This window comes from Terrapene carolina, unplaced genomic scaffold (genome assembly GCF_002925995.2).
Source record: "Terrapene carolina triunguis isolate 2854851 unplaced genomic scaffold, T_m_triunguis-2.0 Scaffold242, whole genome shotgun sequence".
NCBI classification, from domain to species: domain Eukaryota; kingdom Metazoa; phylum Chordata; order Testudines; family Emydidae; genus Terrapene; species Terrapene triunguis.
Window position 1 is genome coordinate 2137299 of NW_020664593.1, and position 13545 is coordinate 2150843.

Below are 13545 nucleotides of genomic sequence, written 5' to 3' on the forward strand. Positions count from 1 at the left end.
TATTAACCCACGTTGCATTGCTGGTCATTGCACACGAATGAACAATGACACAGAGCCTCATTATTAAGGTACTGAATGGAGGCAGACGTTAGCTGTTATAGCAGAGGTCCTACTTTGATAAACTGGAATAGTTGTCTTGAAAGGCTGAGAATGAAGCTGATCAGTGTTACAAGTGGTTGGGGTACATGTCTGTGGGGTGTCCTCTAACAAAATTAAAGCTTTGAGACCACATTTAATTCAAAGAAAAGAGGCATTAGTCCTTTCTCCTGCTCTCTGGCTTAAAATGTGACATTCAGCTATGTGAACCCAGAAACCTGAATCTTTTTCTCTTTGTGGTTTACCACGTGGGCATTTTTTACTCCCAAGGACAATTATGGTACAAAAGCAGCGTCAGTGCAGGCTTCACACACGTGCACCTCATTGCCAGTGTGCCTCAAACCTGATCTGATGTGGGTATTCAAGAGGTAGAGGGAGAAAACTTGATTTCCATGCCATTATTTGACCTCCGCTGAGACTGCCTGCCTCCCCTCTTGTTGGCCTTAGGTCAGCCCAGGAGCACACAGCACAGCTGATAGAGACCTAACAATTAATTTCACATAGGCCACCAAATAGCCTTCATATTGGCTTGCCTGGGTCAGATTCAAACCCATTAACCTGTAGATGAGTCTCCCACTGTCTGTGTCCTGATCTTTTCCAAGAAACTGAGTAGCAGTGATGAGCTAGCAATGGGCTCAGTCAGGATCCTAGATTGTAATATAAAATAATAAGGTGGAAAAGGGAAGAAGAATTCCTTTTCGGGAGGCCTAAGCAAGGCTTCAGCATTTTATTTCCTGTGGATTTTTCTAACCTCTTCAAAAGGACGAGTTACTGCTTTGCTCTTTGGTCTCTAGAGGCGACCAGAAGGTGGTGCTGCTTCTCTTCCTTTGTCTCAACTGTGGATCAAAACAGTAATCAGGGCATTATGCTTGGAAGACCCCAAAGTGGCAGCAGTGGCCCTAACTAACATCTTACATGCTGGCACTTTCGAATTAGATGTCAGACTAAGGGCCTGACCTGCCATCTTCATTAGAGAGCCTTTGTCACTTTATGTAAGATAGGAGTAAGAGTAGGAGTATGGTCCCCATGGTCCAGGCCAGATTCCATCGCAAATGTTTTTTATTCTGTTTGGGTGCCTCCCTGCAATTTCAATAAATTGAAACATGGTAGAGGAATGTAGGTGATTGTTCTGAGGTTATGAGTTGGGCAAACAACTGTGGTGGTTCCTTGATTTCATTTTATTAATACCACCACCATTTATATAGTTCTTTACACTTGTCAAGTACTGTACTAGAATTAACTTATTAATTCCATACCAGTGTAGCCATCAGCCCTTCTCTTCCCTCATCCATTTGGGTAGTTGTCCATCCCAAAGAACAGCTTTTTGAAATAGCCTCCCTTCTGTACCACAAATTGCATGTATAATCAGCCTTCTGATCATCACTTAGTGAACATTCTGAAACCTCTAAGGTTTTGTAGTGATGTGTTTTTCCTTACTTGGGTAACACAAAGCGTATTGGGCCAATGGCGATGCCTGCTGACCAGAAGATTGTGGTAGGTGGTTAATTCCAGAGCTTGTGCTAATTAATGGTTTAGTTTGTGAATCCTGAATAGGTTGCCATTTCCTACAACAGTCAAGACAGCACTCAGATATTCAGCTGATAAGAACACTATGAACATTTAGATTTAGGGTTTATAGCAGACATGGTCAGTCTATGGCCTACGAGTGCCCTGTCTTTTAATATGAAGATGTGCTCAGAGCAGACTATGTCCCAGTATGCATTGTCCCATCTTGATCCCATCAGCATTCCAGTCAGATTAAGTTGCAGCATTGCATGTTTGGACCTGTAGTCCCTGCGTCCCTGACATCTATGTTAAAAATAAAACTGGCTGACTAATCTGCTCATTTTATGATAGGTGGGGCTGATAGTGCTGCCTCCTATTAAGGTTGCCTGATACTTCCCTTTTAAAAACCCTTGTTTCCAGTTGTTTATAACTTTGCCAAACTTAAATCATTTGGGATGAAATTTTCCACGCCCAGTGTCTGCCTCATGACTTGTTCGGTTTTTTGTTTGGTTTGTTGGTTTGGGGGTTTGTTTGGTTTTGTTTTTTTAATTTCACCCAAAATGGTTCAACTGTTTGAGAATGAGGTTTGAAAAATCCATTGTTTTGCCCATATTTAAAACTTCTGGTTACCTTTTCTTTTAAAAGTTCTGGCAACTTTATGCTTTGGAACAGGGATTGAAATTGAGCAGGGAGGTGGCCTTTGTGTCAGGGACGTGCCTTTGCTGTCCCTGTGAAAATTTGGCCACATAGGCCTTTGAAAAAGTGAAGTTCCATATGCTCAGTAGAGACTAGTTAGATTTTTAGCAGCTAAATTCCCTAAAGTGTCTGTCCACACTGGGCATGCTCCCTGCAGTTGCAGCTCTGGGCTACAGCAGGCCAATCTGGTTCCAGGCATCTGAACAGAGAGCCATGATTCTGTTTCCTGTGCTTTCAATGAGCCTTGCTGGGCCTAAGCCACATGGAGGAAGAGGCTGCCTGAATCAAATGCAGGGGGAACCAGAACTGGACTGGTGCGAGTAGATAGGGACAAGAAGCCTAAGCGCAGGGAGGTGGAGACTGGGACTAGCAGCCTGGAAGAGAAGCAGGAGAGGAGAAGCAGTGACTGACTGGGCAAGGAGACAGACTGGGACTAAGAACTAGTGAGGCAGAGGAAGGAGGTGAGTGCAAAGGGGAAACAGATCTGATGACCATGTGTGGTGCAGAGGGAAAACTGGGATTGGCTGGGCAAAGAGACTAGGCCAAAGAATCAGTGGTGAGGGAGAGGGATGCTGAGATTGGATGAGGAGTTTGGGGACAGCAGATTGGGGCTGGGAGCCACAGTGGGTGGTGGGTTGAGTGGAGGCCAGGGTTGTGGGGATAAATAGATGAAGTGCTTTTTGGGTGGGGGAGTTGGGAATGGTGGGACAAAGGAAACCGAGGACAAGGAGTTAAGGGGTTGGTGACACTGGGACTGAAATGTAGAGTCCAGAGGGGTGAGACTAAGATTCGTTGGTGCAAGGAGACTGGAACTGATATGAGTAGCCTGAGGTGAAGAAAACAAGACTGGGATGAAGAACCAGGGGGTGGCAAAGAGGCAGGACTGAGATAATTGGAGGGAATAGGGCAAAAGGGGTCATGCTTCAGGTCAACAGGCAGAGGGATCTGTGACCTTGCAGGGGTTCTCAACCTTTTTCTTTCTGAGGCCCCAGCCAACATGGTATAAAAATTCCCTGGCCCAGCTGTGCCACAACAACTGGCCGGCGTTAGGGGTAGCAAGCAGGGCAATTGTCTGGGGCCCCATGCCACAAGGGGTACTGCAAAGCTAAGTTGTTCAGGCTTTGGCTTTACCCCTGGGTGGTGGGGCTCAGGGCTCTGGGCTGCAGTCTCGCACAGCGGGGCTTTGCCTTTCTGCCCTGGGCACTAGTGACTCTAACACTGGCCATACTTGGCAGACCCCCCCGAAACCTGCTCGCAGCCTCCCAGGGGGCCCCAGATCCCTAGTTGAGAACCATTATATTACAGCACACTTCCTGCCCAAGCCTGTAATGGAACACAAGATCTCTGAGTCTCACCATTACTCTGTCATGTATGAACTCTCCAGGCAGTGTCTCATTCCCCTTCTAGTGCTGGTCCTACTATTGCTACAAGTTGCTCTATTAGGTCAAGTGGCAGAACTCTGAGCAGTGCATGTAAAGGGTGCAACCTGCTGATAAACCATGTCAGTGTCAGTATGGTTCCACATCATGGAATTCAAGTTTTTCAGATTGCTTTTTAAAAAAAACTAGAAAATTACACACACAAAAAAAACTATTAGAAGTCCATTATTAAGGTTGCTAAGTCAAGTACTTAAAAGTTAGGAAATCCTCCTGTGCATATGCATTATGCCGTGTTTAATTACATGATCACATACTATTTTTCCCACAGGACCCCTGCCTCAGTCACTACACAGGATGGACCTGCTGAAGGGATGAATCAGAGTTGTGTAGTAAAGGAGGCTGTTGTCTGTAGGACTTCTGCCATGAGGCAGAAGTTGGAAGATATGTACTATTAGTAGTACCAGGAAGGGTGGGTGTAGACCTGCCCCCACCTCCTCAGCTAAGGGAGTGGAACCATTGAGTCCAGGCTACTAGTGATTTATGAGAACAATGAAAAAGGAAAAACAGGATCGGGAAAGGGGTCAAAAATCCAGGGGGGGCACCGAACAGTGTGTCCTAGACAGCATGCACTGCTCCTCAAAGGCATGTAAGGAGTCACTGGACACCACCCAGAGGAAAACTGCTTGGAGGCATGATTGGATAAAGGAACAGAAATAGACCCCACTGCCGCAGAGCGCCCCCTCCCATTCAGCTTCCTCCTCCTCCTGGATAGATGGCTGGCCATCTTGGCCAGCACCAGGAGAAGGTTGCCAAGGCAGTCTCATGACTTTGTAGCACAGTGTGGTAGACTGTTGTCAAGGAAGTGAATGTTGTGGTGGCCTGTAATCCTCTCTCCTTTTCAGAGCTATCAGAATTTACTTGTAGAACAAACAAAAAAAATCTAGAGGTTCCAAGTGGAGATAGCCCTGCACAGATCTTGCTTGTGAAGTAAATAAAAGCCTGCCCAAATCTTTAGGTTTCTTGTCAGAGACTGCAGCAGAGTTCTGACATAGCTACAAGCAGGAAGAACATACTGGGGATTAGCATGCAGAGAAAAAAGCCACGTGTCCTCCTTTGCTTCAAATTCCAGAATGCAGTTGTGCTACTTTAGGGGCCTTTCAGCCAGAGTAAGATTTACCAGGTCAGCCTCCTAGACTCACTTAACTCTTAGGGCTGGTCTACACGCTATGCAGCAAATGGCGTGGCAGAAGTTGAAGTATCTTGTATCGAATTACCTGGGGTCCACACAGCGCGGGATCGACGGCCGCGGCTCCCCTGTCGACTGCGCTACCGCCGCTCGCTCTGGTGGAGTTCCGGAGTCAACGGTGAGCGCGTTCGGGGATCGATATATTGCGTCTTAACGAGACGCAATATATCGATCCCGGATAAATCGATTGCTACCCGCCGAAACGGCGGGTACTGAAGACGTACCCTTAGAGTGAAACGTGTACTCTCGTAACCTGAGACCCAGTAACTTATATTTCTCAAATGCCTTCCATCTGATAGAGCTTTGCAGACTCACCAAACTAAAGTACAAACAGAAATCACTTAGCTACCCCTGGGATGGAATACAGCAACACACAACAATTGTGGACAAAAAGTGGGAAATGCTGTATAAAAGTGAAACTGCAGAGGAAATATAGGGAGGTAAAATGGAATTAAACAAAGATGGAATTTGAGCAAACTAGTATTCTAAGGCAGGGTTTCTCAACAATTGGATCACAAACCCCAAAGGGAGGGGGCACCAAAGACAATCCAGGGCCCCAAGGCAATGAAAGTTTTGTTACAATCTAAAAGAGAAAATCTCACTCCCTTACTCCCTTATCTATAAAGGTCAAATTTTTTCTCAGTCAACCTCTCAAATCTCAATCACAGTAATAATAAATAATAATTGTGAAGTTCTTTGAGATCTACAGATGAAAAGTGCCATATAAAGAATTAGTTGATATTATTATATAGACTTATTGTTATCATTGGCACTCTCTAGTAAATGTGAGACAGTAGTGACAATTTTTGCTTTGAATAAAGGGCCACCAGCCAGAAAAGGTTGAGAAACATTGCTGTAAGGAAAAAATGTTGTGGGATCTTTAATAATAATCAGAGCCTCAGTTTTGCAGGTCATGCAAAAGACAATACCTCCAGCAGCACTGTGCCCACAATGTTGTGCAGAGGTTTTCAATCTGTACTGACTTGGAGGGAAAATGCCCCCTATTGAATTACCAGTCCGACACCACTTCTTACAGGAGTAAAGTTGGGCTGAGGTAAGGAGAACAGGGAGAAAACAATGGAGACAAGCCAGGGCTGAATTTTCTGGAGGCTTCAAATCTGGTGTCCCAAGAATTCTGGAGATTCTGTTCTCGTGGATATATGTTAAAGGAATGCTAATCATTTTATTGCCAATAGCTTTACCAATTTTCCCTTTACTTTTTCTTATGCTGGACCTCCAAGAAACCCCAGCCTTCAGGCCCTTCATCCAGGCAATCTGCCATGCACCTGAAGATAGCTGGATAAAGTTCCCTCTGGAGCCTGTAAATGCCATTCCTCCAAGCAGAAGGTGTCATTAGAATGACACTGCTCTTTCACTGGCCTTAATCTTATCTTCTGGGCTTCTTGTCTATGACTTAAATGTTTCTCTTGTGGTGGTTGCTTCAAACTGTAATCTGTTTTTATTTCTCTCCATTGTCTTCTACCCAATCTCCTTATCCCTCCCCAACTTTACTCCTGTAAGGAGAGCATTTGTTTACAAGAGAGAGCTCATGGGGCCTGCTGCTGGCTATTGAAGGAGAATGCATCTCCTTATGGAGTGTGAGATGAGACACACAATAGGAAGTGGCCCCTAGGAGATTGCTTGACTCACATGAACACTTCAGGGTAGGGTTACCATCCATCCGGGTTTCCCCGGACATGTCCGGCTTTTTCAGTGTTAAATGGCCGTCCGGGGGGGATTTCTAATTAAGTAGAAATGTCCGGGATTTCCCCCTTCCCCTTGTGCGGCGCGGCTGATTGGACGCCTGGCCTGATTGACAGCTGCTCGCAGCCACTAGGGCCTCTAGCAGCCAGAGTCCCTCCCCCTCCCCCGCTCCCTCCTACCCCACGGAGCAGCCGGGCTGTGTTTAATTCCACGTGGAGCTCGCAGTTCTCCCTCTGCCGGGTGAGCGGGGGGGGGTGTGTGTAGAGGCTGCAGGGGAGGCGTGCAGAGGCTGCAGGGCGAGTGGGCAGCAGGGGGCACAGAGGCTGCAGGGGGGGGGGGGGGGCAGAGGCGGCAGGGGCAGGGCAGGCAGGCGGTGCAGAGGCTGCAGGGCGAGGAGGAGCAGGGCAGGCATGGGGTGCAGAGGCTGCAGGAGCCGGGGGGCACAGAGGCTGCAGGGTGAGGAGGAGCAGGGCAGGCAAGGGCATAGGGGCTGCGGGGCGAGTGGGGAGCAGGGAAGCACTTAGCAACCCCCAACCAAGATCAGAGCGGGAGGGAGGAGGGGGAATGCAGGGTGCTCAGAGGAGGGGGCAGAGTTGGGGCAGGGACTTTGGGGAAGGGGTTGGAATGGGGGCGGAGAAGGGGTGGGGTTGGGGCGGGGTTGGGGCGGGGCCGGGGGCGGGGCCAGGGCCCCGTGGAGTGTCCTCTTTTTTAAATGTTTGAATATGGTAACCCTACTTCAGGGCTGCCATGTCTTTGCAGTCTCTGAGCCAGGAGAGTCCTGTAAGATCTAAATTGCTTAGATGTCTTCAGAAGTGCATGTTTCTCTCTGCTTTGCTTTTCAGTGTTCCTAGGGTAAGACCCTGTATTTCTCAAGCGCAAGAACAGGAGCTCTTTGCTTGTAAGCTTTCCACCATCCCCCAGTGCCCTCCTCTTACACGTCTCTGCATTGTATTTCAGTTCTTAAATCTGTAACGTAAATAATCCATGTTATTGCTGTACTGAATTCTGGCATACTTGATGGCTTCCATCTGTTGTATTTCTGTACACTATTTCTGGGCCTGCTGGGCTCTAGAGATTTTTATCATGCTCTTGGCAGACCAGAGCTGTGCTTGTTTTGTAGGGGCCATGAACATGGTTTATGCTGCCAACCAACATTCTTTGTTTTATTTGAGAAGAGAAACTGTTTTAAATTATGTGCATTCTAAGGCTAGTGGCTTTTTATAGAGCATGTTGCTCTAAACTAAGTCTGCAGAGGTGAGAGCACAGCAGTGATCCCTAAAACAGAGGGTAACTGAAGCAAGGTGTGAATGGCTAATGCTGAGTAATCCATTGTACACAAAAAGGCAGCTAATCCTGTCTTTTCTTTATTCCTGCTCTGATGTGAGCGTTCCATGGTCTGCGCAGGAGTCAGGTGCTGCTGGAAGGTGACCGCACTGGAGAGAAAAGTCCTCTATTTATCCCCCCAAAAATACTGTATTCTGGATAACATTTTATTGCTACCATTGCATTACGTGTAATCAATTATGCTTCTGCGTATTGAATGTCTGTGGTGAACTTAACTTCATTGTTTCAATGCTCCATCCTCTTCTGTTGTCAGGGAATGAAAATTACTGTGGTGCAAGATTTGAAATCTGCTATATTCAGACCAGGGACAAAAACACTAGGCTAGAGTGAGGGATCAAGTGACAGTTTTAGGGTCAGAGGTCTCTCACCATCAGAACTAATAGCAAATCTGAATGTCAGTGGGAAAACTGGTCATCTCCACTTTCTAGTAGTGTATACCCTCTGATTCTAGCCTTGGTACATCATAAAATATCAGTCTTAAAACACTGCTCATTCCAATTGCTTCTCCCTTCCACTACATCGCACGTGCGCACACACTCAACCTCCCAATCTGGTTGTACTGTTTAAGGATGGGGACACTGTACTTTTCAAGGACGCTATTTGCTTCCTTTAGCTCAAATGTTGAGCTTAAACTAAAGATGGTCTGTTTGGGACTGACCTTTACATACTAAATATCTCTTTATTTTTAATCCACCATTCTATCAGAATTTTTCCATTCTGTAAATTGCAGCAGCAATATACAAACTCTCTCGTGCCAGCACCTATATGTTTCTGTTGACATGCTGGATGCCAGTGCAGTAAACGAAAACTGTGCTATAGTTCAACAAACAAAATTTGAAAGTAAAACCATTTTCAGGTTTCTCTCTCTCCTCCCCGTCATCTCCTCCTCCCCACCCCCACACACTCCCAACACATCTGAAAACAGTCCAGGGCCTGCAATAAGTTTGTTTGCATTAGCACCTTCCAACTCTCCTTAGAAGTTGCTCTCTTCTCTAAATGCAAAGCTTTCAATTGTTCCCAAATTTGTTCTGTTCAGTGTGCCTTCACATCATTTCCCCTGCTGACTGCATATAACAAACTGCATTTGCCACATTGGTAACCCTGACTTATATATTCTAAAGATAGTTACTACGTGGGTTTTGTAGTCCAGAGGGAATTATGCTTTATATTCAATGCATAGGTGAGCAAGTGGAATGGCTGAGATATTGCAAAGTGAGGGACGAAATAGCCCCTGGACTAAAAGTTTGAGACACGGGGAATTTTTTTTACCACTAACAAATTACCATATTCAGTAGTGTACATACACACAGATCTGTCTCCTCCAGTCAACAGGGACTGGACTTACTGTATGTGTTGGAAGAATGGGATGTGCTGTGGTGTCCGAGTGGGAAGATTCGTTTAAGCCAGTTTTACATTGTGCTCTAAAAATGTGGTTTGAGATCATCCTCTTCTCCTCCCAGAAATCATTTCAATATATGTAGACCAGTTGCCCACACTAATAGGCATTAACAAAACAACACCTGTCTGGTAATTCCCTATCTGATTTACATGGGGAGGACAAAGCTGAGTTACCTGCTCTACATTGTGTCCTGTTACAAAAAGATCTGAAGGAGAGTCAAGGTTAGGACCTAAAGTTAAGACTTACGGGTTTTGGGCAGCAGATGTAAGTCGGGTCTGATGCCATTTGAGCAGATGTAGTGTATAGGAAAGAGGGAAACAAATACGCGGAACAGAGAGGATGTATCTATCAGTGGGGACTTGGGACAACTGAAGGTCACTTTTTTTCTAAATTGCCCTAGGAAAACTGGTGCTAACAGACATTAAAACCAAGGCAAGGAAAGAGATTGATCTGACTAATCTGGAAGTGCAGAGTTTTGGAAATAGCAGAATGGGAAGGAGTAAATAGACACCAATTCCATGCAGCAATACGGGGGTGTAGAATTAAGAAAAATGTCAGTCTGGAGTTTGAAGCACTATTCTGTAGTGCAAGTAACAGCTTGCTAGACTAGCAATTGAGATGGAGTATTCTTTATTGTTGTGTGCTCACAGTTACAATGCTGAAACTTGATTGGTTTATACGAGTACGGAATAATATGTTGAACTTGAAGACTCAGAAATGGCATTGGTTTAATTCTTTTTTTTTTTTTCTGTTTAGGTCTCAACGTGGTTTTTCACAACCTTTACCGTCTCAGGGCTAAAGGACAAAATCCACTATGTGGAAAACCTTCAGCAATTGTTCACAGCCATACCCCCAGAACAGATTGACTTCCCCCCTTTTGTCCTTGAATATGATGCCAGGGTAAGTGGCTTCAGGTTATAAGCATCTGTTTATGCTCCCAAGTGCAGTTGTTGAGTATCTTACTGCTTTGAGAAGGAGACTGGAACAAGTCATCTTCACCCTCTTAAAAGGAAGTCTAGATGGATTGCTGGGAAGACTAATAGCTCTTTTTGAACTTCATAGAAACAGTCAGTTGTCCCATGTTAGTCTTTTCTACGTCAATCTCTGAGGAGAGGGTTTGGCCCAGAAATGGCCCTTTATTCCAGTAGAGGCTTCTCTTATATTTTTGTGTATAAATTAGGGACACCACTCTTTGCCTAGCCAAGGACCACACCAAGTTTGTATTAAATGAAGATGATTGTAGCCAACCTAATCAGTAACCTAAATGGAGATGCAGCATTCAGTACTCCACATTGATCAGAGCAGCCTGGATTGCAGACCTGTAGTCCTCATGGGCCCACACCTCCATAATGAAGATTAGGGTCGTTGTGGTCTGCTTTTCTTGGGGAAGAGCAGTCTCTTTGATGAAGCAGATTGTGTCCATTAACTTGAATGCAGAGGTATGGCTGGCCTGTCTCTTCTTGAATCCTAGGTGCCCTACAGAATCAGATTTTAGAAGTATTCACCTCTCTTATTCTCTCTGCTTGCTTCTCTCCCTCACCTTGCTTATCTCCTGACAGCCTCACTAAGCTTTTTCGAGTAGCTATATGGTGCTATTAACAGTTTTCTGTAACATTCTGAGAGGTTCACTAACCGAAAACCTGACGCACAGAGGACTGTTGCTGTCTGCCATCCCACTGCTGTTGGAGCTGCTTTGTGTTGTCTTGTATTGTTTCATGGCCATCAAACTTTGTTTCCTCTTCCCAGCCCCAAATTAACACATATACCAGGGGTGGGCAAACTACAGCCCGTGGGCTGGATCCGGCCCACGAGCCGTTTTAAGCCGGTCCACGAGCCACACCACACGTCTCGGCCCCGCTCCAGCTGGGGCGCTGGGTCGGGGGCCGGACCACGTGGCTTGGCCCCTCTCCGGCTCCTACACGCTCCAATGGGAGCTGCAGGGGCGGTGCCTGCAGATGGGGCAGTGTGCAGAGCCGCCTGTCCATGCCTCCGCATAGGTGGCAGGGCAGGGACATGCCACTGCTTCCAGGAGCCGCTTGAGGTAAGCACCACTCGGAGCTTGCACCCCGTAAGCTTCTCCCCATGCCCTAGCCCTGATCCCTCTCCTGCTCTTCAAACCCCTTGATCCCAGCCCAGAGCACCCTTCTGCACCCCAAACCTCTCATCCTCAGCCCCACCCCAAAGCCCACACCCCCAGCCGGAACCTGCACCCCTTCCCATACCCCAGCCCTGATCCCCCTTCCGCCCTCTGAACCCCTCGTTCCCAGCCCAGAGCACCCTTCTACACCCCAAACTCCTCATCTCCAACCCCATCCCAGAACCCACACCCCCTCCCGCACCCCAACCCCAATTTTGTGAGCATTCATGGCTCGCCATACAATTTCTATTCCCCGATGTGGCCCTCGGGCCAAAAATTTTGCCCACCCCTGACATACACACATTAGGGAAAGGGAGTGGAGAGGAGGAACAGCTCTTGGCTGTCTTAGTCCTTTCGTCCTCCTGGACTTCTCCCCCAAAGTGCTGGACAAATGTGACTCAGTGTCATTCTGACCCAAATTTGCCCTCTCTTTAAATACAGAGGAACAGACACTGCATGTCTCTGCAGGCAGTGTGCCATCTTGAGCTGACCTACTGGCCACATTTGATGCTGGCATTTGCAGTCTCGACAGGCCACGGCTTTGGTTTTAGGCTAAAGCAGCTGTGATCTGCTGTGTTCAAATCAGGAGCAAGCAACTTCCAGGCTCCCAGCAAGTTGCCAATGCCATTCTCAGCGGGGTGAAGTTTGGATGCTACTGTACTAGGATATAAGAGGGGTGGTCAAGAATGTTTGTTTAATTATGCCTCCTTTTCATCCCTCAGTTGCATGCACTTGAGAGTTGGAAACACATTTAGTTAACTTCTCATTCCTTTATCACAGGAAAATGGGCCTTACTATTCTTCTTACCCCTCATCCCCTGACCTGTGATCTGCAGCCCTGCAATACTGCTGGTTTCCCATGGAGCCGATGACCTGATGCCTGCCGATCCCATGTGCATTTGTCCATGTACAGAATTCAGAGAAAGGGTTTTGCCCCCAGCTCTCTGATATTTTTTTACTGTTGAGATATTTTCAAGCACACAAGCAATCGGAGAACTTTATGCCACTGTGAACTGTACTACTATTTCAGATCTATTTATCCAAAGGAAAAGTTGATTTCAGGATCACTTGGTGGATTTTATTTTCTTCTTCTTTTGGAAGGTATTGAGTTTTATGCCTGAATCGACTTTTTTGCTCTCCCGGAAAACCATCAGAGATACTTTAATCATGTTTTTACTTAATATTGCCTCATTCCAGCTCCATTTAGAATACCCTGTTTTACAAATGATATACAGCACCAGCCTGATACTGTTGCTCATCTTATGGTCTATGCTTCAGTTCCAATTATTTTCCCCTTCTGTTAGTGCTGATTGTTCTAGTGATGACCTTGCACAAGTAGCTGGAATCAGGAATATAGCGGTCGCGGAGTGAGCAAAGCACTACGCCAAGCGAACTCTGTGGCGGTGTTTAGTACCAGAAATGCTCTAGTCCCTGTTTGTTTTCCCTGGAAGATGTGATAAGTTGGGATGCCATTGCTCTCCCATTAAGAATAAAATTGAAAAATATGTCTGCATCTCTCCTGTAATTCAAGGTAGTTGTGGTCTCTCATCTTTCAAACAGACAGATGCATAAATGTTGTAAATGAATGCCATCTGCTTGACATTGCAGCCAGCACCCTAATTACTCTTGTATGTATTAAAAGATTCAGTGATGCAGCTTCTATTTTCTTGAAAATAATCAGGCTCTGGGAAAAGACTCTACACTCCCTCTCACAGTGTAACAGGGACACTATCAACTAGCTCTGAGAGCTCTGGCAAATAAAGCTTTAAACGTTGACTTCCCAGGGGTGTAAGATTGGAGTCCAGCATAGCGCGCACAATCCATGAAACATTTACAGAAGTGGGGGGAGATGCTGTCTCATTAAATACATCTGCAATGGCACCTTCCAAATCACTGCACACCGTGACAGAGTCCCTGCTGGACATAGTTTGTGCACAAAAATTTGTTTTGGGAGACTATGTGGTTCTCTATTCCCTTTTAAGTACCTTTCTTGCACCAGTGAATAGAGGAAAGAAGCCTAATTGTAACTGTTCCCAGGC

General features: G+C 46.2%; 1 protein-coding gene across 2 annotated transcripts in view; it reads left to right on the plus strand.

Annotated features, from left to right (window-relative positions):
- The window catches only part of GDAP2 (ganglioside induced differentiation associated protein 2), a 44700-nt gene extending 31669 nt beyond the window's left edge, over positions 1-13031 (plus strand). For both annotated transcript variants that reach the window (XM_024202268.2, XM_024202269.2), the window contains 2 exons: positions 10127-10270; positions 12288-13031. In XM_024202268.2, coding sequence (XP_024058036.1) covers positions 10127-10270; positions 12288-12335 — 192 coding nt within the window. In that variant the 3' untranslated portion in view covers positions 12336-13031. The remainder of the gene's footprint in view (positions 1-10126; positions 10271-12287) is intronic.
- Positions 13032-13545: the final 514 nt, after the last annotated feature.